This window comes from Candoia aspera, chromosome 5 (assembly GCF_035149785.1).
Source record: "Candoia aspera isolate rCanAsp1 chromosome 5, rCanAsp1.hap2, whole genome shotgun sequence".
In the NCBI taxonomy this organism is placed as follows: Eukaryota; Metazoa; Chordata; class Lepidosauria; order Squamata; family Boidae; genus Candoia; species Candoia aspera.
Genome location: NC_086157.1, coordinates 64239070 through 64264801, shown reverse-complemented (window position 1 = coordinate 64264801; position 25732 = coordinate 64239070). Strand labels below are relative to the sequence as shown.

Genomic DNA, 25732 nt, shown 5'->3' with positions numbered 1-25732 from the left:
AAGCTTCTGCAAAAGTCGGCCAGAGGCAGGATAGTATAATTTTTCAATAATTATTGATCTTTTTGAAACTGGGACCCCGGTGTAACACAAATATATTCAGGGCAGTTCTTCTAAATTGTTTATTAATATGGTTCCATCATTCTACTGCAAACCAGCATATTTGATCCGGACCCACCGGAATTAGCTTCCCTCTTGATCTGCTGCCGTCATGTAGGTTGACTTCAAGATCCTGAAATCTCAGCGAGCCGTGGCACCTACAGTATTTGGAAAGGCAAGCTAAAGTACAGATCTAGTGCCCTTTGGCACTACTTGAGATACTGACAATGACAATATAGAGCACAAAAGGTGAAAAAAGGTACTGCTGCCATAGCTTCGGAATGTTTACTCAGAAGTATGCCCTATCATTTATTCTCCTCCGTTAACTGAGAGCAGCCGGGAGACTGTATTTCGTAAACTCAATGAGAACAGCAGTCAAAATATCCAGATCACCACCCGGCGCGCTTACGCAGAGTTGGCAAAACAACCGCGTCGGTTTAGAAGGTCTACAGGTCTCAACCACGCCCAGAAAGCCAAACGCGAGGGGCGGAGGGAACAACAGCAGGCACAAGAGCGCATGCGGCGAAGGCGGGGAACTTTTAACGCCCGGGGAGGAAGGAAGGAAGGAAACGAGGGAGGAGGGAGGAAGTGAGAATAGTGATGTCAGCTGGAATCTGCGTCCAATCAGGTTAGAGAGGGTGGAGGAGGCTGTGATGTTGTCACCTGACTGTGGTCGGTTGACCGAGAGCGTAGCGAAGGCACGGCGGAGCTGCTCGAGGAGGAGTGTTTGGGTGGGTAACGCTGTCTTGGAGAGCTCGAGCTGGGCCAGAGGTGGGGGAGGATGTGTGGTTGTCGCGCGCGGGCCGAGTGGGCTCCCTGGATGGCGGCGGGAGGGTAGGAGAGGACCAGTAGAGCGCAGGCGCGCCTGTTATCGGATGATTACTGCCCTGTCCGTGTGCCCCTGCTCGGTCGTCCGCGCTGGGGCCCGCTGAAGAATGGGAGGATTTAGCGTGAGTTGTGTGGTGGGGAGAGGCGGCTTTGAGCAGTTGGGGTGGCAGCGTCCGAGCTACAGGTTTAAAGCGCATTTGTGGTCTTTTGGATGCCTGGTGGGAGCAATTGCACCAGTGGACTGTATGACAGTGTGTTAACATAAAGAACCGAGTGCCAGGATTGAGTTACCATGCGTAAGTTAACATTGTTAGTGCTGAGAGATAACTGATGGGTATATATGTATTCTGGAACTGTTAAAATAACCGCGGAAGGAATTCACAGGGAGTCCTTTTGGCTAAAGAAGAAGCAGATGTGGTTACTGTTTTGTGTGCAGCCTGGGGAAAGAAGTAGTAAATCTACTGCCCGGTAACCAGAAGATTAGTGCAAACGACTGTCTAAGGAAAATTAACTTTCATTCAACTCATTTCGATTTGCTTTGGGAAGAATGTGATCAAATCAGCTTTGACGGGCATGTTCCTAAACGCATTAAGTTTCAGTTCCTACAGAATTCTTCTGTTTCCAAGTAAGTGTATTTAGTTTGAACAGAAATTACTCATTACAGAAAGAGGTAATAATTTAACCCTTGCAGTTTTCTTAAAGTTTGAAAAGAAACAAAATGAAATACCAGCATATTAAATGAACACTGTATAATGGGACTGGAGCTTAGAGATGCTTCTGGGAAATTGGTCTACATTTATAACTAATACAAGAATATGTGTGCTTTAATTAAGCTATGAAGAAAGTAGCAAAACGTATCTGTAGTGAAAAAAAATATGTTTGGTCTAGCTGAAATGTGGTTGTCTAAAATAACAGACCTGGTATGAGATGGAGATATGATCACTTGATTTATAATTAAGTGGAGACTGTCAGAGCTTAATTTATATGCTCATTGCTTGTGTCATAAAGTTTCAGTATGTTCTGTAAAAAAAGTAGCAGATTCATGGAAAATTTGTCAAGATAAACAATAAGTCTATCTTCCTTGCATTTCTGTACTTTTCTGTATTTTTTTTAGCAGTTTGAAATAAGCGTTTCTGACAAACCAACTATATTTTGAATACTCTTCCCTATATTTTATTATTATTGAAACAAATCAGTACATTTAAATGCCATCTTGCTTAGTTTGGCACATACATAAAATGGTGCTTACAAAAAAAGTCCTAAGACAGCTAGGCTGGCTTTAGAGATTCTTTCCTTGGGTTGCATGAATTGCTACTGAATACCACATTGATAAATGAAAACAGTGACCATTAAAGATTTGATCTTGGATGATCATGTCAGTTTGGCTTGTATCATGGAGACTTGAATGGATGATACTGGGGGACTATATCTTCTAACTTTGCAAATTGATTGATTGTACATAGTAAGCAAAACCTGGCCAGCAGAATGGCAATGTTGTGGTTTATTGTGATTCTGTTCTGGCCTGATGCTCCATATTCCAGTTCTTAATGAGAGTATCTGAAGATGGGCGCTTGAGACATATTCTGTTGGTATGCCACCTGCCTCATTATTAGTCTCCCATCCCAAGCTAGACAGCATAATCTGAATGTAAAGGATTTCTTTTGAGTGATTTCAACATCAAAGATAGCCATCCTTTTGTGAATGGCCCAGCATTTCATGGACTTCATGACAATTGTGAATCTATTCCATTTAGAATATCCCATTTTTTATTTATTATATCAACTTATATTGATGTGCATTTCATAATTGCACATTTGGATGATGCACATAGTATTTAAACCAAACAAAACCACAATAATTAAATAATTAAATAATGCCAGCCAAAGACAAACCCAAGTCTGATGATAAAAGCACAAAATACAAAATCATAGGGCGCACATAATGTTTAATTTTTGCAGTGGCTGGCATCTGGGTGTGCAGGAATTTTTTGTAATTCCGTTGCCATTAACAGATTATTATCTGTGGGCTTTAGATTTACTAAGATTTCCAAGACTGCAACAACAAGAGGACCAATTAAGATAGTTTGCCCAGAAGCCTGTTGGATCTGAACAGCTTCCTGCTGATTCTTGAGGATTTACTTGTCAGTTTTGTTTGCCTGTAGAATGGAGAAGTGCTCCAGGTAATTGACAATAATTTATGAGTCCTTTCTTTTACTCAATTTGACCAAATTTTTAAGGGAGCTGGTGACTGTGAAGTAAATGGAATGACTTGAACCAAATACAGGATAGAGTCCTTCTAAGACTCATTTTTGGCACTGCTGTTCTCCAATCTAACACAATAGTCATCCAGAGCCTTTTCAGCAGTCAACATCCTATTATATTTTATCTCAGAAGAAAGAAAATGCAAGAAGAAAATGCAAGCTGTTTCATTATCGTTATGATCAAATTTCATACCACTTTGTAATAAAATAATTTTTATCGATGCTATAGGGGATGCCTGGGCTGATTAAAAAGAATTGGATGTGATTTTAGCCTATACTTGTCCAATTGATACTTTACTGCTTATACAACATGAAGATGCCCTCAAGGTTCTTAGAGGCCAATTTTATGTGTGCTTGACCATTGCTATTCTTTGCTTTTAAAAGTCACTGGGCGGACTGGCTGGGTAAATACGAATAGTGGTTCCTCATTGCAAAAATTCCTTCCTGCCTCAAAAAAGAGGTAGTAATTTTTTGATTTTAAAAAAATCCTGGCCCCAAATTTGTATCCAGTTTCTACAAGTCCATATTTGAGAAAAAAATGCTACAGCATATGGTAACATCTAAGTTTAGGGAGTTCTGAACCTATGTTGGATTCTGACAGGCAGAATTTAATCCTGTTGGCTCTACTAGATGCCTCAACAGCCTTCAGGACTATAAACTATAGTATTATTTTAATTTGCCTGGTTGAGAGAAAATTTATGACACTAATGTGTACGAAACCAGCCTTATTAGAGGACTAATTTCAGAAGCTGATGCCAAAGACTCTGTTTCAGTGCAAAATTGTTGTGTTCCAGAAGGTTCTACATTTTGTACACAAGGCTCAACATGTGCATGAATAGCTGGAAGCAGTTATTTGGAATTTGATGGCCTGATGCTATCTGCCTTTATATTTATTTTCTATTAGCTTCCACTTGTGTCTTATCATTAAACACCAATTACTTGTTCAAATTCAGAATTAGTCTGCTGGTAATGGACTATATGGAGAAATATAAACTGAAACTTAATCTTGATAAGAAAAAGGGGTCCAGTCAACACAGGGAATAGATTTTCAGTTTGAGCTGAATGAGGTTACACTCCTGCTGAAGAATCTGGTTCACAAAGTGAGCGTACTTCAGGATTCAGTTCTGAGCCTGGATATATGTGCATTTTGGAACTGCAAGTATTTTTTTTTAACTAAGGACTAATATGACAGGTTGCATTTCTATATTTGAGTGGGGTGCATACATATAGAATTGTAGCTAAAATTATGGGTGCATATATATGTGTTTGAAGGTAGATTAAGATTTCTTTTTAGAGCTGCGATTAGGATTGAATATGTTTTGAAAAATTGTTTTGAACATGTACTTGGAATTTTGCACAAACACAGCAAGTCAAGTTGCTTTAATAAATAGGGATGTATTGTGTTTGCACAAGGTCTGAAGCAGTTCAGTTTCAAAGTATTTGTGATGACTAATATGCATTCTATAAAATATCCATGATAAAATTATGAATAACAAAAGCTTTACAAGTTAATCTCTTTCAAAGCAAAACAATTACAAATTATGAGGTTTAGGATAATGTCAATGTAGGGAATAATTTTAAAAAGTTTTGGAACCATTTGTGCCAGTTAAGACTGTAAGAATGGTATTGTTTTCACTAAATGCCATTATAGCTGCCTAATATAAAAAGTAAATGAGCTACTTAATAACTGATGTTGCTCACTTCCCAATGAATTTCGTATTGTTTTTAACTGTCTGGATTATCCTTATGTACAATTTAGAATCAAAGGTTTGAAATGTATCTCAGAGGACATCTAGTCCAACTTCCTGTTCAGTGCCGGATTTGCTAAAGTGTTTCAGACAGACTATCCATCCTCTGTTTCAAGAGGATGAAGGAGAACTGAAGGAGAACACATCACTTTATGAGGCAACTTATTTCACCAGTTCACAGATCTTGCCTTCAAAAAGTTGTTCCTAATATCTGATCTGCTTCTTGTTCCCTGTAGTTTAAATTCATTGATTCTGGTCCTTTCTTTATGGCCACCGACAACAAGCCTGCTCCTTCCTCTATATGAGAGCTTTTTAGATATATGAAGCCTATTATCATGTCTCTCAATCATTCTTCTGGAGGCTAAACACGTCAAATTCTTTTAACAGTTCTTCATAGGTTGCTTTCAGTCCCCTCATTATCTTGATAGCTATGAAATTACTCTAATTTGTTAATGCTCTTTTGCAACTGTGGTGCTCAGAACTAGACACAGTATTCCAAGTGGGGCCCAACCAAAGCAGACTGGAGTAGGACAATTACTTCCTCTGATCTGGAATCTTATGTTTTAGTTAATGTATCCTTAAATTGTGTTTTCCTTTTTCACACAGTTGGTTCATATTCAACTTATGAACTATTAGAATACCCACATCCTTTTCACAAGTCCGACTGCTAAGCTAGATCTTCCAATTTCTACAATTGTTCCTTTCATTTTTTTTTCTTTCTATAGATGCAGGATTTTACTTTTATCCATATAAAATTTCATTATATTATCCCACTGTTCAAGCCCATGTAGATCTTTTTGAATCTTATACAGTTAGCTATTCCTCCTAGTTTTCTGTCATCTGATACTCATCCCTTCAACCCATTTATCCAAGTCATGAATAAAAATACTAAACATAGGTCCCAGGAAAGAGCCCATTGCAGGCCATTTGATGTTAATGTTCAACCTGATGTGGATCATTTAAGATAAGGGTGTGCCCATTCAGCCAAGTATGAATCCATATAATCATTTAGCCTATGTTTTTCTATTTTATTAATGGGGGCCCTTTGCTTTCTTTGCCAAGGTATACCATGTCCATGAAGCTATTGTGTTAAAAAAGATTAGTCTGACATGTGATCACCAAACCCATGTTGCTTATTAATTGATGCATTCTTATCCAACAGCTCACATATGTATTGTTTAAAAATCTTGAGGACCTTCCCCACCAATGATGACAAATTGTCATGTCTGTAATTTCCCTGGTTGTCCTTCTTCCTGTAGGAACAACATTTGCTCTTCTCTACTATTATGGGACCTCACTAGTTTTGCAGGAGTTTTCAAAGATTGCATTAACTCTTTGATCAACTCTGCTAGTTCCTTGAGGGGTGCTTCATCTAGCTTTGGAGAGTTGGATTTGTTTAAATTAACTAAATGCTCTTTTCTGTCCTAAGCTGCAGTTCTATCTTTCCACTAGTGGCACAGTAAGCTAGGTCTATTTCTTTTTTGAGAGAAGACAAATGTAAAATAGGAATTAAGACATTCTGCCTTCTTGCCATTACCCATTATTACTTTACCCCTTTCTACTCAGAATAGACCTACAGTCTTTGTCTTTCCTTTTCTTCTGACATATCCAATGAAGACTTTTTAATTGCTTTGGGCATTTGTTACAAGCTTCAGCTTATTTTGTGCTTTAGCCTTTCTGACATAAGTGTTACAGTTTCTGATGACTACCTTGACTTGGTTGTATGTTCTCCTTTCATTTCCTATAGATATCCTTCCCCCCCCCCACTATTCTACTTTTACAACTATAATACGGAGCACAGTTTTACACAAAACTGCTTTTTGAGACCAGCACAGAAAAATGTACCTGAATACCCATTTAATGAATGAGAGGGTATCTAGCTCAAAAATAGGTATATGATGAAACTCTTCCTATGTCATGATTTTAGGCATAGAACTCATATTCAGGACTTTAGTCCTTACAGTTCTTTAATTGTGTGGGCCAGTGTGTCCAGATTTCATATTGACTAGCAGGAAATGAGCAAAGGGAATTAACCCCTTTTGTCTCCTGTTAATTTGTGGGATAGGTTGTATTCTGGAGTAGTTTAGGGGGTTTATAGTATCTACTCTTTTCTCATACAATTTCCAGTCTTCTGCATTTTTTTCAATAGGTAAAAGCATTAATATATTTTGAGATGATTTGTAGTTATTATTTATTATTGCATCTTTCATATAAAGACCTTAAAGTAGTTCACATTTTTCCAACCCACCATGTCTGTCTGTCTGTCTGTCTGTCTGTCTGTCTATCTCATCGCAACAGTTCAGTTTAATAGATGAGGCTAAGTAACTAGTCCAATTTTGTTCACTGAGTTTTATACTGAAAATTTAAGGGTTTTCACTGTCAGTCTGACCTCCAGTCGCTTAAATTATTGTTGTCACCTGTATTAGGGAGCCAAGAATATGGTGTATTTTTATCTCTTTCACACTTCAGAAACATACAGTTTTGCCATTTTAATCTGTGCTTTTTCTTTATATTCATTTGTTGTGACACCCTGTCTTCCTTTTTAGGAAAATATATGGTTCTTTCACTTTTATCCTATTTATTTATATTCATAGTGAACCCATGGTGTAGGTCAGGCTGAAAGATTTAATGAGCATTATAGTTGAGTGGGGTTTCCCAAGCATTAGTAGGACACTTCTAATTACTGTGTCACACCATTTTTCCATGAATTGTACAGATCAGATCTCTTAAATATGCAGATAGTCATGTCTAATTTGAAATGAGATATTTTGAATCCATTAATATATTCTAGATTTTGCAGTGTGGATTGCCCTCATGTAGTGGCTGTCTTCCAGTAACAGAAGGAATTTATTAAAAATGTGTTTGTAATATTTCATGTACAAGGAAAAAAATAAACTAAAATGTTCTTGTTTTGAAATGACTTGTCATATTAACTGAGTGCATTTAAATTTTAAGGTGGTACAGTAGCCAAGTCTTTTTTTAGTGAAATGCTGTTTCATGCCATGTCAGCATAACATAATGAATCAGCAACTCTTAACTACTGCTAGCACTCATGTGGAACATATCTATTTGTCCATAAAAGGGAAGGTGGTTGGAGGTGGAGTTAGTTATTCAACGGTCATTTTAAGGCTAATGCTAGTTGTTTATCTGAATTTATAAAATGAACATACTTATTTCATAATGAAATTAATGTACTGTATCTGGGAAGATATGTTGTACCCCCCCAAAGAAAATATTTTTAGCTTAGACTTTAAAAAGCAGCTGAAATAAGTACTTTTTTCTTTTAATTTTGTAAGTGTTAGGCAGGATCTCATGGCTGATAACTTCTTGGATTTTACACTGTTTGGCAATGAGACAATATTCTTTTTTCTGGGCAGCAATACTAAAAATCCATTAACAGTAACATCCAGTTGACTTTTGGCCAAACAGAAATGTAAAAGGTTAAAAGGAAATCAATTGCAATACTTAGTATGATCTGAATGTCAAGCTTTTGTAATTACGTTTATTAAAATGTTAAGTCCTATTTTTGCATAAAAGGTAGACATTGTGGAATATCTTCATAGAAACCTATGTATTCTTAAATATAATTTGAATAGTATTTTTTTAATGACCACTGAATAGTCCTACGAAGGACTATGCTAACCTTTGTAGAAACAAGCAAAATTAGTGCTGATAATTGCTTAATCTTGGCAGAATATCTGTTGAGGATTTTTATTCAAACTATTTCTGGATTTGTATCATCTGACTGCTATTTATTTCTTTATTATTTATTTGTATATTTTCTTCTCTAATTCAATCCAGAGAAGGTCTAGGTCAGGGTTTCTCAACCAGGGTTCCATGGAACCCTAGGGTTCTGTGAGAGGTCACTAGGGGTTCCCTGGGAGAACGCGATTTATTTAAAAACTTATTTCAAATTCGGGCAACTTCACATTAAAGAGGTACATTTCATTCTTTATTTTTAGTTTAAGAACACTGCAAATGCCTATTATACAGGCCTGCCCATGAAATAAATATAATGATTTTGTAACTTCTGGCCTATATTTGAGCCTGAATGTGCATGGGTTCCCTGAGGCCTGAAAAATATTTCAGGGGTTCCTCCAGGGTTAAAAAGTTGAGAAAGGCTGATCTTGGTGGTTTGTGAATACCTTCAGTTCGTGTATGATTTCAGATGCTGACTGTATGCAGTGAATCTTTTACTGTGTGATTATTTGATTTTTAACATTACTTGATTAGGATTTTCTTCTGAAATGAATGGTTCATAGTGAATATATATGTGATCTTGCAATGCAATATGCTTGTTCAAAAAATGGAAGTTAATTTTTAAGCTTTCCAGAGGTAAACAGAATGTGTTACAAATCTGTAGAATGAGTATTCTTTAAATATCTATATTTACATTAATATATTTATCCTGTGTTTTGATCTCTTCTTACCCTCAATAATGATGACTGTAAGATCTCATATTCTTCTGGATTCTTTTTAGCCTTCTCTTTTTTTTTATTTGCTATGACTTAGTAGAAGCAGTATAAAAATACAGAATGTAGCAAGCCACCTGAGAATATGTGGTTTAGCAAAGCATTCAAGATAGTTTCTCTTTCATATCTGAGAGGCTTTGAGTATCCCAGTTTGAAGGAGGATGTAGATGTGAGGGTGTGTAATATATGATGCTCCAGATTTTGTTGAACTACATTATAGTAATCTTTAACCATGCTGCCAAGGAATAATAGGATTTGAAATACAACATCATATGGAGAAACATGGTGTCCATCTGGGGATAAGCATGAAATTTGCAATGCTCCAAATTGGCTGCATTGTGATAAAACAAAATTCAAAACACTGCAAGTGTTCTGTTTTTGAAATACTACAGAAATTCTGGGCAGTGAGATTCTGGTCTACCTTATTCTTAATCTCAGTATGGATTATAAATCCATGCTGCTGGTACCAGCTAGTAATATTGCAGAAAGATTGGTGAAAGGTCAGTTAAAAACAACCACACTCACAGCCACATAAATCCTAGGCAACACTGATAGAACGGAGAATTCTATGTTCTGTTCTGAGTTGTGGGATCTGGTTTACTTTATTTATTATATTTTTGTACCACTGAATCAGACAGACTCACAGTGGTTTACACTATATTACATTCTTATTTTTAAGTTGTTGACTGTCACCTCCCAAATTGATTTTTCTATCCATTGCTGTGGTATGGGGTTTCTTTAAATGTTTTTGAAGGGAATGCTGTGCAGGCTGGAAAAAAGGAGTCCATGAATGAATAGCATAAATAGTGAAATAGAACACCACCCACTCCCCCTTGGTGATCAACAACAGCTTACTAGCATTTACAGGATCCAGCCAAACTAACACAAATAGTATTTTCAGATTTTTAAATGCATCCCTGAACTCAGCATCAACAAGACACAAATGCATGCTCCCCCGCAAAAACCTCTCAGCAAACCAACCATATAAACATAGAGTCTTCTTTGCAGATAGTCATATAATAACCACTAGCTCAAGAGTAACAGTAGTCTAGTCCTTAGAGATTTGCTTTCTTTTTAGCCCATATATTTAAGAGCAGTCATTCTGCTTTTTTTCCTTGACAAACCAGTTTGTAACATTTGTGTCATAGATCCATTTGCACAGTTCGTTCTGCATCAACAACATTTATTTAACTAGGATTCAACATTTATAAGCACAAGGAAGAAGTGGTTCAACTTGCCTATAAATTCAAATATGTCTTTATAGTTCATGTGACAAAAGGACAAGTGCAAAATTCTCTTAATGGGAAAAGCACTAGTGTTATTCCATAACTATACTTGAAAGAACTGAAATTAAGGTTAGCAGGAAAGAAGATGATTGGACATGGCTTTTATATATGTTCACAAGAAAATAAGCAGAGCAAATGTGCTGCTCCTACATCTGGCATTTGTTTCAGTTATATAGCTGAACTGAATTGACAGATTTGTGCTTCACTGATCTTCACAAAGGTCTGGAGAGTTCCATCGAGTAATACAATTCCTGATTAGGTACTACAATTCTCTATAGCAGTATCTGTTCACGATGGTGTACATATGGAAGAAAATCTGTTAAAGTGGCTTACTGTTGTTTCTTTTAAGTTACATTGTACAAGAGGTTCTGTGTTATAAATTGTTATGATGGCAACTGGCCTACTCCCTATTTCTATCAGTATTGATGCACCTACACTGCACAGAATTGTCATTTCCTACACAGACTTACCCATTTTGGGTAGAAAATTCTGCTCATATAACATTGTATTGAAGTATATGAAACACTGTGTTTCACTTCTCTGTACTCTCAACCAATATTACAGAGTTCTGCTAATTGAGAACTGTGTATAAAGTGCTGTTTTTTATTTAAGTGGGGATCAGGCTGTGATCTGTAGTATGGCAATAAGTACAAGCACAGTTATCCTTATTGCTACACCACTGACTTAGTGCAGAGGGTGAGAACATGAACAGCTGATAGTATTAGATAAGGTAATTGAAAGACAAGTAGGGTTGTTAAATGAAAGCCCATGAAAATTGATCAGACTTTGAAGATGTTTAAAAAACAGGTCTGTGTTCAGATGAATTTAAAAATAGGGGGGGAAAAGTCATACATGTGTAACAATTACGGCATCTATTATTTTTTAATTGAATAGATTAACATTATGAGGAAAGCACACCCAATTAAACAGAAAAATTTGAGGCAAAATGATAAGGGTATTAAAATAGGTAAAATAAAGCATACAAATTAACAGGACACAATCTGATTAGGAACAGACAGACAGCAACATTGAAACTGCTCCAACTTAAAAATATTAACATTAGCAAGTTCTTACAAACTAGGGAAAGCAAAAATATTTTCTCTGATAGTGATAGTAATAAGAATAAGAGATTTTCCCAGGCTGCGTATTCAAAGTGAAAATGATATACTTTGACTTGGTTGATACTAAGTTTTTGTGAAGTGGCCTTCTCTATCAATTTGTTTGTCAGCTTAAATACTATTTTTACACAACATTTTGTGAATTTATTTATTTTAGATGTGAAGACACGAAGCATGTTTTCCTCTGAGATCTTAATCAACGTTTGTTATACAGAATGCCTTTAAGTGAAAGGAACAGCGTTGTTTTTGCGTATGAGTCTTCAGTACACAGTGCCAACGTTCTCCTTAGTCTTGATGAACAGAGAAAGCAGGATCTTTTTTGTGATGTTACTATCTTAGTAGAAGACCAGAGATTTCGGGCCCATTGTTCTGTGCTTGCAGCCTGCAGCATCTATTTCCGTTCAAGAATTGTGGGTCAGTTGGAATCAGATCTTGTAGTAATTTTACCTGAAGAGGTAAGTACATTTGCTTGGTACTCATGTAATCATCCTTTCTACTACATTTAATGCTACTCAGAATAATATGCATATTATGATTAACCAAAAGTCCACAAATTGTGCCTGGACTGAATAGGCAAAAATTTCTGCAAGCCAGCAAAACACAGTAAAAGGGCCTTTGAAGCTAGACACTATTCCCTATCCAATAAAGAATTAAGGAAAAGAATATTAAAGATGGCATTATTGTTCATAAGGCTTAGTCCTCACTATGAATTTGATATTAAATACTGACCTCAGTTCCCAGGCAAGTTCCAACAGAGCTAAGCAAGCATTTGTGTTTTCCAAATCAGGATTTAAATGGCTGGGAGATACCATTTGCTTCAGATACCAGTTGTTTCCTCTTGCTCAAACATTTTGATTCTGGATTTTAATTCCTTCCTTACATTAGCTTCCTTTCACCAACCAGTTTTTTTTTTTTGGTCGTAATTGAATAATTTGTAAACAAAAGGACTTTTCTGTGGAAAGAGAAACCACAAGTATACTTCAGGAATGAAGAGAAGCTAAAGGAATAAGAGTTAAAACTACTCTTTGCCTTCCAGAGTAAACTTTTCAAAACCCTTCTTCCTTTTGAATTAAATAACACAGGAGATCACTGAGAAGGAAGTATTTGGAACAAGTATTGGAACAATACATTTTCCAGATGAGAGACATTAGCTGCTGCCACATTTCAGAAGAAATATAGTGCTATGAAACATGGAAAACATGGATCTATTTGGGAAAAGCAATTATGTAGATGGAAAAGGAAAACAACAGTAGCACCAAAAGGATACTGAAAATATATAAACATACACGGTTTATTTAGGATGGAGTCCAAAGGTATAGGATTCTGAAATGAAACAGTTCCAATATTTTGTGGGCTGGAAAGAAAACTATATTGTAATTACTATTATTTAGCATTGTGTATATGTGCATATGTGTGTATGTAATACACATATACACACATACATAACGCACGCACACACATACTGTATGTATATAAATATAATATACATACATAAATTATGTGTGCATGTGTTTATGTAATACATATATATAATGTATATATACAACACTTACTCTTAAAAGTAAGTATTGTAGGTAAAACTCCTTGAGTTACAGTTTTAAAATATGAAATATCGTTGTAATAAATGAATAAATGCTACAACATCACCAGCAATAATTTTTTGTCTTATTGGCAGGCTGTTTGGCAGCTGTCCAAATCAAAAGTGATTCTTTTCCAAGCACAATTTTCAGAGTTTTCTTTAGCAAATTTTTTTGAGATTCATGAGATGGAGATACAGGAATTCTATCAACAAGCTATTTTCAGTTAAGAAAAAATATGTTCCCATGTACATTAGAACAGAGATATCATGATTTGCTTTCCAAAAGCCTTCCATTCAAGTGTTTACTGGCGAGGTTTGCAGCTGGTTCTTATATAACTGTCTCTTGAATGTCTTACTCGTCTCTTACAGAGTGTGTATGGCAGACTGCTGTCCTGATGATTTCCAATCTTTCCCTTTTATGTGGATTGTGATATCAGCAGCAGCGTTTGCAAGGTCATCACATAATCTGGCTGTTTTAAATATTTTTAGGATAGTTTGTGGTCAAACATATAGCCAAATCAAAGCATATTATTTCATTGCAGTGCATTTACATGCATCTAACATGAAACATGATAAATAAGAATACAAATATTATATTAACCCTCATGACACAATCTAGTCTTCCTTTGAGAAGTTATGGCCTATTTTTTATCCCACCACTAACTGCAGTTACATACCGTAAAAGGATAGTAAAATGTGACACTGAATCCTTGAGAAAAGCAATAATTCAAAGGTAAAGACTTTGCTTTCAGAAGGTCCTAGGTACTATAACTGTTTAAGTACCAACATTTCTTATTTCAAAGATTTGGACAACAGGACTACCTTCAATCATGAAAGCTTACATTTTCAGCCCAACGTACCTTACAGGTTGTGCTTGTGGGAAAACTGGAAAAAGTGCCATGTATGCATGTATTTATTTGTTTTCTGAAACAGTCTTAATTATGTAGACCTTACAGTACCATATCAGCCAGTATTCTCACTCACATAAGTCTGTTATGCGTTTTTCAGTGTACTTTCCTCTTCTTCAGTCAAATACTTGGAATGATTTTTTCCCTTAAGAACAAAATGGATGTGGACTGTTGGTGTTAATGCCTGAATATTTCTGCTTCACTTGTATTTATTGTTTGAAAAAAAGTTGTTTTAATGTGAAATTGTATAAAGACTGAAAGCTCTTAGTGAATTTTAAAGGCCTGGATTAAGTAGCAAACCCTAATTTTGAATATTTTTTCCTCTACTCAAAGAGGAAACACTCTATGCCAGGCTTTCAAGACTATTCAAAAGTTTGTGCTCAATTCCCCTCACTCTCAGTTTCCATTTTAATCTTGTTTCATATCCATGACTTGTAATGTGGAATGTGTATATAGTCCAAAATATATGGGCTCCAGACACAGGTTCATATATTGGGTTTGGGTTGTGCAGTTCAGGTATTTGAAGCACAATTAATTTGTGTTCTGTATTTATAGAACCTTTTCCAAATACAGGGTTTCTCAGCTCAGTAAGTTGTAGAGGAACCAAGTTGTAGAGGAAGCAAACTTGAAATGTCACTTGAATATCTAGTCTACATTAGGCTTTAGAAAGAAGTTAGGATATTCTTTATTTGGACAAACCATTCTGAAGAGCCTCAAAACAAGTACAGTGATTTTTTTTAGTAGAAGCATCTCTAATTGGAATAATCGATAAAATATGTATTATTCATTTTGTCATAAGCTTTACTTTCTGATTACTTTCTTGGATTTCTCCAGGTTAATATTGGCCGTAAATATGCGTAGGTCAATTCTGCAACATGAGAGAGTTTTTTTGCTATACTAAAGCCTATACCAAACAGGCCAAGACCAAACCTATACTTATTTCTGGATAATTTTAATAATAACATTATCATTTAATAACAACTTTAAAAGTTCCATGTTGCTATTTATTTGTACAAATATTTATTATAAATAATCTTTTTATCACTTTAATAGCTAATTATGCATGTCTCTTTTCTTTACCTGAACAGGTTACACTGAAAGGATTTGAACCTCTGCTTCAATTTGCCTATACTTCCAAACTTATTTTAGATAAGGACAATGTGGCTGAAGTTTGCAAATGTGCAGAGTTCTTGGGAATACATGACATTGAGGAATCTTGTTTTCAGTTTCTTAAATTCAGGTTTCTGGACCATAAATTGGGACAGCAGGAATATCCAAAAACAAAATGTTGTAAACCAAGTTGTCAGAAAGAGTACAGTACAGTAGGAAGTGCTGATGCTAGAGATTTAGAAATACATGATGAGGATGAAATCATGCAAAATGAATGTGCTAAAAATTCTCAGCTGAAGGCATACAAAAGTGAACAAAATTCTGAAGTGTCCCTACTGCAAGACAACCCAAATCAAACCCATGACCGTGTATCAGAAAAGGATCGGTTTTTTGATGTAGAGTCCCTCTGCCCCAAATACCGTAAGTTTAAAAAAGCTTTGGAGAGTGATAAAATTCCTGTTTTAGAATCTAGTTCTGGTATTAAAGAAGTTCAGGTAACATCTGGTGCGTCTATTCATCAAGCTGAAACAAATATTAGTGGTGCTATACAAAAACCTCTTGAGTGTACAGCTGTGCATTCAGACTCAAAATACAAAGATACTCAGGTAGCAATGGAAGAAAGTGGAAAAGAAGAGTTTACGAATGAAACATCATCTCTGGTTAAGAGTACTGAATGTTTGGCAGAAAAGATAGATTCTCACTTTGTCCCCCATAATTCTTCTGTTGCTACTCATGGACTTTATTCTGCTTCTTTCTTAAATGCATATGATCAATACTGCAATTTAACTTTAAGTGGTATGCAGAGTAATACAGTAGCTGGAAAAAATGGCATTGCTACAGGAGCCGGAAATTGCAAACCGGTAAGCGAAAGCACTGTTGAGGGCCCAACTCCAAAATCTAATTTGTACGAGCAGGCAAATGTGAGTAGTACGTCACCTAGCCATCGGAGCAGTGTGGAGAGAGAGATAGCAGAACAGTTAGCAAAAGGATTTTGGAGTGATGTTTACAACACAGATACAGCGTATCAAATAAACTTGTCTCCTGCATTGCCAAAAGAATTTTCAGAACAAAGCTGTTCAGAAAAGAAAACTGAATGTCCTTGGTTAGGAATCAGGATCAGTGACAGTCCAGAGCATGGCCCTCCAAGAACTTTTACAACATTGAGCTCTGTCACTTGTCCCTTCATCAGTAACCTCAGTACTGAAGGCACTACTGAGGTTAATAGTGGGGACTGTGTTCCAGAACAACCACCTGAGCAATGTCCTTATACGTGTGTTATAAATTTGGAAGAGGATTCTGAAACGGATACAGAGGGCGACAGTGAATCCTTTTCTGCAAGAGAACAGGAATGTGAGGTGAGAATGCATATTACTCCTTTCTCTTTCTTAAAAAGTGTGCTGCTGACATGTATTTAACTGAAAAGAAGATGTTTCTGAAGTTAAGATACATGTAGTCCCCAGTTTAAGAACAAGTTCCATTCCCAAGGTCTGGCCTTAAGTCAAGTAACCAACACCCAGGGGAAATGGAAAAGAACACTGTCTCTGCTTCTATTGTACTGTTAGTGGATCTAAGACAATCCACTGACACTCCAGTGTTTCAAGCCTGCTTCATTATATTCTTGGATAATTTTAAATAAAAATTTCTTATCCCTCCCCTTTCAGTGAAAGTTTCATTGAATGACGCCTAGATAACTTCTATATCTTCTAGAGTATTGCATGTACTTATTTAAAAATAAATTCTTTTGAAATCAGTTGACTATCTGCATATCCATGCTCATTCATAATATACCAAAATTTGAAAATGAAGAGAGAGATCAGAGATTTAAAAAAAACCCATTCTTTTTTAGGCTGGGTTCTCCACTATGCTCTGGTTTTGTAGAGTATAACGTTGTCATGAGTCAAATTACCTAATGGAATAAAATGTCTGTTTTTCAGTATTTTTGCTGAGGATCCTTGTACGTTATCATATCAGTATACATATTTCTCAATTTGAATATTAAAATGTGCATTGGCTGTCTTACCAGAATATACACAGCTGAATATACTATCCTTGCATGATTTTTCAATTTCATGTTCTTCTTTCAAACATTCTTTCAAACGATCTGTCTTCCTCATGTGTTTACCTTTTATCTACAATTATAAACAATCTAATTTCAGAATTGGTTTTAACATTTGTGGTGGCTGTGTTTTAGGACTTTGCAAAGGTTCATATAAATAGAGGCAGGCAACTTTTTTTAGCCAGCAACAACATTATTACATTATTTTACTGTAATTTTGGCTTCCAAGGGCTGTAGAAGGTGGAAGCAACTCAGTGTGATCATTCTAATAAGCAGGACTTAACTATTCATCTATTGCAGGGAAATGGGTTTACACAAATCAGACTTTTAAAAAATGTACTAGAGAGTTAATTACTTGTTAGAAAATTGAATTATTTTTTAAAAAGGAAAAATGTCACCATTGTGCTGTGGAATTTCAATGGTTTGACCTTGGGGATGTTTTGAGGGATGCACACTGGGGCTGATTGCAGAAGGATATGGGTTCGGTGTTTCAGATTTGAATGCTAATGAGTTATGAAAGTTTAATCAAATATCTGTATCTTCCAGGTAAAGCTACCATTTAATCCACAGAAGATAATTTCGCTCTCCAGAAATGACTTTCAGTCATTTCTGAAAATGCACAAATTGACTCCAGAAGAACTGGATTGTATCCATGATATTAGAAGACGAAGTAAAAATAGAATTGCAGCACAGCGCTGTCGTAAGCGAAAGCTAGACTGCATACAAAACCTTGAATCAGAAATAGAGAAATTGGTATGTATGGATAGTCTTGTTCCAACAAGATATGTTTGTTATATGTTAAATATATTCTGACTTAGTTCTCTGATTTTGCCATTTTGTTTATTTCCCTTGCATTTCTATTTACTTTGCTGTATTTGTGTTGTTCCTATATTGTGATACACCCATAGTCGGCCTGGAATCAGTAGGCACCAAAGTAAAATGAATAAATACATTTAAAAATTCAAATAAATCTTGATTCTAGGTAACTTTGGGCACATATATGGTTACTTATGATTATAAATAAATGTATTTTCCCTACATAACTCTTACATTCAGATATGGATCTAATTCCAAGGTTAGAAAATACTGCTTTTGGATTGACCACTTCGTGGGAAGACTGTTCATCATTCATTACAAGCCATTAAGGTGACACAGTTTTAGAGGAGAAGTCAGACTGATTTGTAGTAATTGTGATTGGAAAAATTAGGGAGGTTATATTATGTTATGGAGCAGACCAAAACTATTCATTATGCACCAATCAATTAATGACTCTTTCACTTATAGAGTACAGGTGGTCCTTATTTAATGACCACTCGTTCGGTGATGGCACTGAACAAATGGTAGTTACTACTGGACCTTGTACTTATGACTGCCCTGCAGTCACGTGATCACAATTTGCAACCTTCCCTGCCCTCTTCCCACAAGCAAAGTTAATGGGGAAGCCAGCAAGAAGTCAGAAGTTGCGGTCATGTGAGGTCCTCGCTTAATGATCTGCACGGCCCTCATTTAACAACAGCCACTGGGACTGCCGGAACTACCATTGCTAAGCAGCACAGTCATGTGGTTTTTTAACTTACAATCGCATCACTTAATGACGTAGTTTCTGGTCCCAGTTAGTGTTGTTAAACAAGGACTACCTGTAATATTATTTTGCATAAAGCAGATTTTTATATTCAAGCAACTTCCCTGGTGGCAAGCATGTAGATGAACTGAATTTGAAAATTCTGCTTGAAAGTATTCATAGTATTCGTGTTTTTTCATTTCTGAAAGTGTGCTAGATATAGAGTATATATTTGCTCCTGGCTTCTGGAATGTACTTGCCTAACAAGAGAATAAATTGCTTTGCAAAGTAATGATTCATGCCTGCCTAATGCATCGTTTGCAGTAATGATGCTATTTTGTACAACCAGGACTTTTTCTTTTTGGCACATACTTTCACAAAAGTAGATACATATTTTTGATGTTGATCAAACTGATGACACATTTCCATTTTTAACTTATTATTTTATAGTAATACATTATATTTTTATTTAGAAATATGGTTTGTAATTGGTATAAATATTACATAGATATCTAGCATAGACAGTTCATTCAGCTAATTGAAATATGTGATTATGTTGTGAGATATGGAAGCATTTTGATTTTAAATTGTGATTCAGTGATTTACACTTCTGAAGTTGTATTCTGAATACAGGCAGTCCTTTTTTAGCAACTGCCTTGGATAGTGACTGTTTGCAAATACTATGGTATTAAAAAATTCATTTTCCAACCAATGCACACACTTATATCCAAATTTATGCCCCTGACCACAGTGCCTGCTTGACCACAGGGCATGCCAGAGTGAGAGTAACACTGATGCTGTACTGGAGAACTTTATCGAAAGGAGATGGCAGCCAGCAGCAATCTTTGCAGCGCTTCTTTCTCTCAGTCATGTGGTCCTCTTAGTGACCGTGTTGAGGACTACCTGTAATTATTGAAAAACAAGTAACTTTCTACATCTTAAAAAAAATGAGCTTATTTTTCATGCTAATATGGACTTTAAATTTTGTATAATTAATTCACATTACTATTACTGAACATAACTATCATACCATTTTTCTACATGAAAAGTAGAAAAGGGGCAAATGGCAAACCACCAACATTTGTTTTAAAATGTTGAGACACTATACCAAAAGGTTGCAAAGAGATTGTGGACAGTGCCATGAAGAGAGCAGAAAAGGAATAATAAATACTATGCCAAAGAAATGAAAAGCACAAGATAAAAACAAGAGAAAGCAAAGCTAAAATCTGCTTATGCGAACAGTTAAAGCTACAGTTCTTATAAAAAGCTGCTTGGGCAAAATTGTCCTGGTTGCCTGCTGGAAGGCTGTTCACTAGGTAATGGTTGAAATTGGTAAAAGACAACAGGTATCTCAGCAAAGGTAATGGCGGAGGGGTTAAGATGGTGGAGGAGAAGCAGATCTTTAGCTGATCTTCCTATTTACTACTGTACTATTTAATTCCTACTTACAAGAGCTGCAGAAGAGTTATGTATTGCAGTTTATCTTTTATCTTTATTTTACTTTTTAATCTTCATTTTACTAACTCAGCATACTATCTGTGGGAGGTACCTAAACTTCAAAACTCAGTATCACAGCTGCTGCATTGACATTTATATTCAGAGGTTTTGGTAGTTGATCTTCCATAACAAAAGGCATTCTAGCTTTAGAATCTTTACTGGCCTCTTCTGTTAACTGAATCAGCTGCTGATTCAGCTGATTGTTATTTACATCTAAAATCCTGAGTAGCTCTACATACTGTATAAACAAGCCTTTCCCGTGTGATGTATCATGAACTTACAAAATAGATTCCTGTGGTCTTGCCTTTCTTTTGTCAGCCTCTGCTGAAAGCAACATGGCTGGTAGTAATACTTTAAAATGATGCTCCATCCTCATGGATAGGGCTGACAGCAAAGTGACAGCTATTAAATAAAGGGGTGCTTGTGATACTTGCTATATGATTTAAGTCATTACAGTAGTTACAATAATCCCTATATTAAAGTTGAATATAAACTGTTCTGAAAAGGAAGCAGTAGTAAGTAGTAAGTAATGCCTTTATAATGTGTTGCTTATCTTTGCTCCATAATATTGTTTTGTTGACTGAGAAATATTTCAATTTACAGTAAATGAAAGTTTTAATTTAGTAGTAGCTTTTTAGTAGTCATATTTCCATGAGAGAGTAGATAAATGTTTATTTCATCCCTATTGCTAAGCCTATGTTTTGTAGAACTGCTCCAGAAATTTTCAAATAAACATGGAGCCATGTAGTCCAATACTGTCCCCATGACTGACAGCATCTCTCTGGGCCATTGTACATTATTCTGTGTAATACCCAAGATTCTTTAAGTACTGAGGATTGGATATTATTGCTTTAAGATTGCTTGACTGTCTAAATTTCCATCTAATTCAGAGACATAGAATCTTATTGTTCCTTGTTTTTATTTTCTGTTTTTTAATTTTCTTCTTAATTTCATTATCCAAGGGTTGCAAGAGACATGGTAGTAGTGCAGTGAGGTCATGGGAAAGGATATACTGAATTTTGAGCCCTTCTCTCATTTTGGAGGTTAGCTTTTTTGTTAGTAAGGGGCTATTTAAACCTGTAATATGATTAAGGTCTAGTTCACTTCTGATTTTGAAGAAAAATCAGAAAGATTGCTCAACTATTATTCTGTGACTTGTCACCAAATTTTGATGACCCAATTTTAGGAGGTTGCATATGAACTGTATGATTTTCACTGCTTAGTATTTAGTTAAGGTTCCTTTTGTAGGGTTAAGTTAAATACTATGCTTGAACAGGAGTTGGGTATGTACCTCAAACATTATCACTGTTTTCAAATCCAAAACAAACTATAACGCATAATTTAACTTTGGATCAGTGGGAACCCACCCACTCTTAGTGTTTCAATCCTGGATTTAGAACTTCTCTGTTTTCTTGCAGCAAAATGAAAAAGAGAACTTGCTGAAGGAAAAAGATCACATTTTGTCAACACTGGCTGAGACAAAACAGAATCTAACAGGACTTTGCCAGCAAGTATTCAAGGAAGCAGTGCTGAGTCATGAGCAAATCCAGATTCTTGCAAAATATTCAGCTTCTGATTGTCCACTTTCATTTTTGGTTCCCGAGAGGGAACATCCAGCACCTTCTGATGTCTCATCAACAGTACCATTCTGTGTGGAATTATCTGCTGGTCTTTCTGTTATATCATCTAATGATCAGAATTCTAGTTATCAGCATATGAAAGGAGGTTGTGATACAGGATATGATCAAGCACAAGAATTATGTCCAGTTCCTGTCAGAATATCAGAGAAAACACTGTGCTTGGAACAGTGTGTGCAGAGTGGTAGTGGTATCACAGATTTTTGTCAACAAATGACTGATAAATGCACTACGGATGAATAATCCTTTTTAAAAGTCAGCCTAGCATGATTGAGGCATAGGTCATCACATAAGAAGGTAGAACTGCAGCTACATTAATTTTGCACCTCATATCCATCATCCTCAATCAAACCTAAATGTAATTATGGGCTTTTGTCTAATGATGTGTAAAGGATATGCAATATACTTACTGTAAAAGAAAGGAATCCAAGTTTAGTTACTTCAAATGTCCAGTGCTATGTAAGGCAGTAACATTTGTTTCACCCATCACTTCACATTTATTGATAATTCCAGTCTAGGTGTGTTAAGAATCTGGTAGTAAAAGAAAATACTTCAGGAGTCTAGGTCTTCAAGAATGTTAGGTCACTGCACTAGAGATGTAGTTATTCTGACAGATTGCTGTCCTTCCATGATTTCCAGATAAAAGTATTTATAATAGACCATGTTAATTTGTGCTTCCTGCTTAAAACTTGATGTGGGGTTTTCATAAGGATAATTGAAATGATCACGTATTTCGGAAGGATTTTAACTTTTATCATCAATCATGGGACCAAATTGGCTGTATTGGGAAAATCCTCTTAAATAAATTACTTTTATGGGTAAAGCTAATTGTAACTGTTCAAATTCAGTTTTCAATAGCTTATAATTCAGTTATAAAAATAAGCCACTTTAAAGCTTCAATAATTTTAACTATAAGCAAATAGAACATTTTACTGTAGCCAGTTCTGCATTGTATTAATTACAGAAAGTCTGTATAAACTCTGTAATAGTATAGTGCTCTTAATAATAGAAGCTTTATCTACTGAACCTCAAACACTTTTCCTGGTTTACAAAATATAAAAGCCAATGGAATTCTTTGTTTCCTACCTCAGAACATAGAAGTTTTTGTAACTGTGTTTGGAACACAATCATCTTTCTGCAACAACTTTTTGCCTAGCCTATTTACTATTTGAGAACCCTGCAATCTGCTCTAGTATGCTCAGATATTGGTTAAGTTTAGCAACCAATTTAGCCTCTAGAAAAGTACGCTTGCATTTCTACATGTAGTGTCAATCTACATGGTAAATATTTGGCCAAATACATCATCCATACAGTACTACTAACAACCAGCATGTATTACAAAAAAACTTCACTACCTCATAGAGTGATTTCAAGATCATTCAAAGCTGCAGTGATATTCACAAATACTTGTCACAAACTAGCATTAAGAATGACATAGCTTACAGACTTTTAACTTCATTGTGGAAGTTTCCTCTAAATATGCATGAATTCTTTTGCATGTATTCATTTCTCTTTTGATCATATAAGGAATGAGTCCTTAAAAGCCTTTAGCTGGCATTTTTGGTGTTGTGTGCATTTAATAAAACTCTTACTCTTGAAGAGTACACATGCATTTCTTTTCTGGGACTCATGTTTTGATTCTTCAGATCCACCTCATTCTTTTTTGACAAATCAGTTAACAGTGCCAAATCTGTTGGGCATAAAATGTAAAGGACTGTACTCTGGAGAAGTAACTGAAGCCTATTTTGAAACTATTGATACAGTTGCTTCTAAGGAAGTATCCACTGTACATTCTAAATTATATCTTTATATAACTGGGTTGGCTAATTTTGTGATTGAATTCATACAGGCTGGTTGGGGCTTCTGTCCCTCAGACCTCTGTCACTAAGGCATATGGAAGAGTGGATCACTGGCTAGGCAAGCAATGAAAAGAGCCTCTACTGCATCTTGATTAATAACCTTAGTGCTTGTGAATGGGAGTCCCAGGTTTAATTCCCATATTTACAGGAATTGTCAAATAGGTCTAATTTCTACTATCTAATTTTGGGGTGGGGGAAATTGAGGTGGCTTAACACCTAAACAGCTACCTCTAGGAAAGTGCGTAGAGTAATGTTTTCGCTTTGCATGCAAACATAGAAAAACTGAATCATCAACTTGAAATACATCAATTACAAAATAGAAGAAACTCAGGTAAAATTTGAGCATTCAGTTCTGACCTTGTAAAATATTTGCATTGAGGCATGTTAAAAATAGTTTTAAATATTTTGGGCAGATGTTAGGAATTCTAACCATAAAAGCATAAAAGATTGTATAAAAACAACCCTTAATTCCAGTTGATTTTTTTTAAAACTTTTCATAGTCCAGTGTTTTTTAATGCAATAAAACTATCCTTTCTGATATCTTCATTTTTGTAAAAATTTGGCATTGTAAAATTGATGCATACCAACTGATTCATTTAGTACTATTAAAGCGGAACTCTGGAAATATTATTTATACTGTTTATATAATATATTAAAGAAATATTGACTTTGAATAAAACTCTTTAAAAGGTTACTTCATATGTTGTATATATCTTTTTTTAAAAAATAACCGTATTTTATTACTATCTAGGATTTTAAAGGTTGGTTTCCAGTTAAACACTTAACTACACCAAATGTATAAATATATGTGCATATATATACACACACGCACACCTAAGCATGCCTATTTCACACATTTCTTCCACTGTTCTCTTTTGGGGCTATAAGAGCTCTGGACATATTTTTAAAGAAACAATCATTCTTTGAATCGGCTTGAGGATATCATGATTTGCTTATTCTGTAGTTTCAGAGCAATGTGGAATATAAAAGTACTGTTGCTTTATTGCAAGCATCAATTTTGAGTCTGGCTTGTTTAACAAAAAGTTGGAAGTATCTGGGAAAGATTCATTTTGTTTGTGTGGTGTGGAATTATGCTAACTGATCAAGTGGCTAAAAGCAACTTTAACCAATTTCACTTGGTCAACTTCTGTGACGATTCTTTGGGAAAATTGCTGTTTAGTTTAGAAGTTTTGACTGAGCTACTGTTTCATAAACTGCTTTTTATTACACTGTTAAAATAAACTGTTGTGAGCTGGCTCAGAACCAGTTGGTTGAAAGATGGAGTATATCTTTTTCAAATTACAGCTTTTAAGTTAATATACACAGTGAGTCTTAGAAATATTTGTATGTACTAAGCAGAACCGAGTTTCATATGTTGATATATGTGTTACTGGTATTTTGTATACTAGGGCCAGTGCATGTAGGTCAAATTTAACAAGCAGTATTTTCTTAGAAGGGAGGTTTATATTGACCATACCACTTAGCCTCCATAAAACGTAGCAGTTCTGAAAGGTGGTTGATCTACAATGGAATTGTAAGAGTTGGAAGGTACTATTTAGGCCACTGAATCTAACTTCCAGCTCAGTGCAGAAGTCCAAGTTTAAGCATCCCTCATAGGTAGATGGCTTGAATGTACCCAGTGACAGAGAATTAGTATGACAAGACTTTTCCTTGACAAATCTATGCCAACTTCTGGTCATCATCATGCTTTTTCCAA

At 35.6% G+C, this 25732-nt stretch overlaps 1 protein-coding gene across 2 annotated transcripts; it reads left to right on the top strand.

Annotated features, from left to right (window-relative positions):
• The first annotated feature begins 685 nt into the window (after positions 1-685).
• On the top strand, positions 686-24709 carry BACH1 (BTB domain and CNC homolog 1). 2 transcript variants are annotated; one of them, XM_063305444.1, is made up of 5 exons: positions 686-827; positions 11966-12263; positions 15384-16760; positions 18008-18214; positions 21938-24709. In XM_063305444.1, exons 2-5 carry the CDS (start codon positions 12024-12026, stop codon positions 22397-22399), a joined length of 2286 nt encoding a protein of 761 aa, XP_063161514.1. In that variant the 5' UTR covers positions 686-827; positions 11966-12023; the 3' UTR covers positions 22400-24709. The 2 variants fall into 2 exon arrangements, with proteins under 2 accessions (XP_063161514.1, XP_063161515.1); XM_063305445.1 differs by lacking the exon at positions 686-827 and adding an exon at positions 919-1220.
• Positions 24710-25732: the final 1023 nt, after the last annotated feature.

Bases quoted from the DNA above. Each gene is read 5' to 3' on its own strand.
- BACH1 (XM_063305444.1), top strand. From the start codon at position 12,024: ATGCCTTTAAGTGAAAGGAACAGCGTTGTTTTTGCGTATGAGTCTTCA. The intron at 12,264-15,383 runs GTAAGTACATTT...TTACCTGAACAG, and splicing joins TAGTAATTTTACCTGAAGAG to GTTACACTGAAAGGATTTGA. The intron at 16,761-18,007 runs GTGAGAATGCAT...TGTATCTTCCAG, and splicing joins CAAGAGAACAGGAATGTGAG to GTAAAGCTACCATTTAATCC.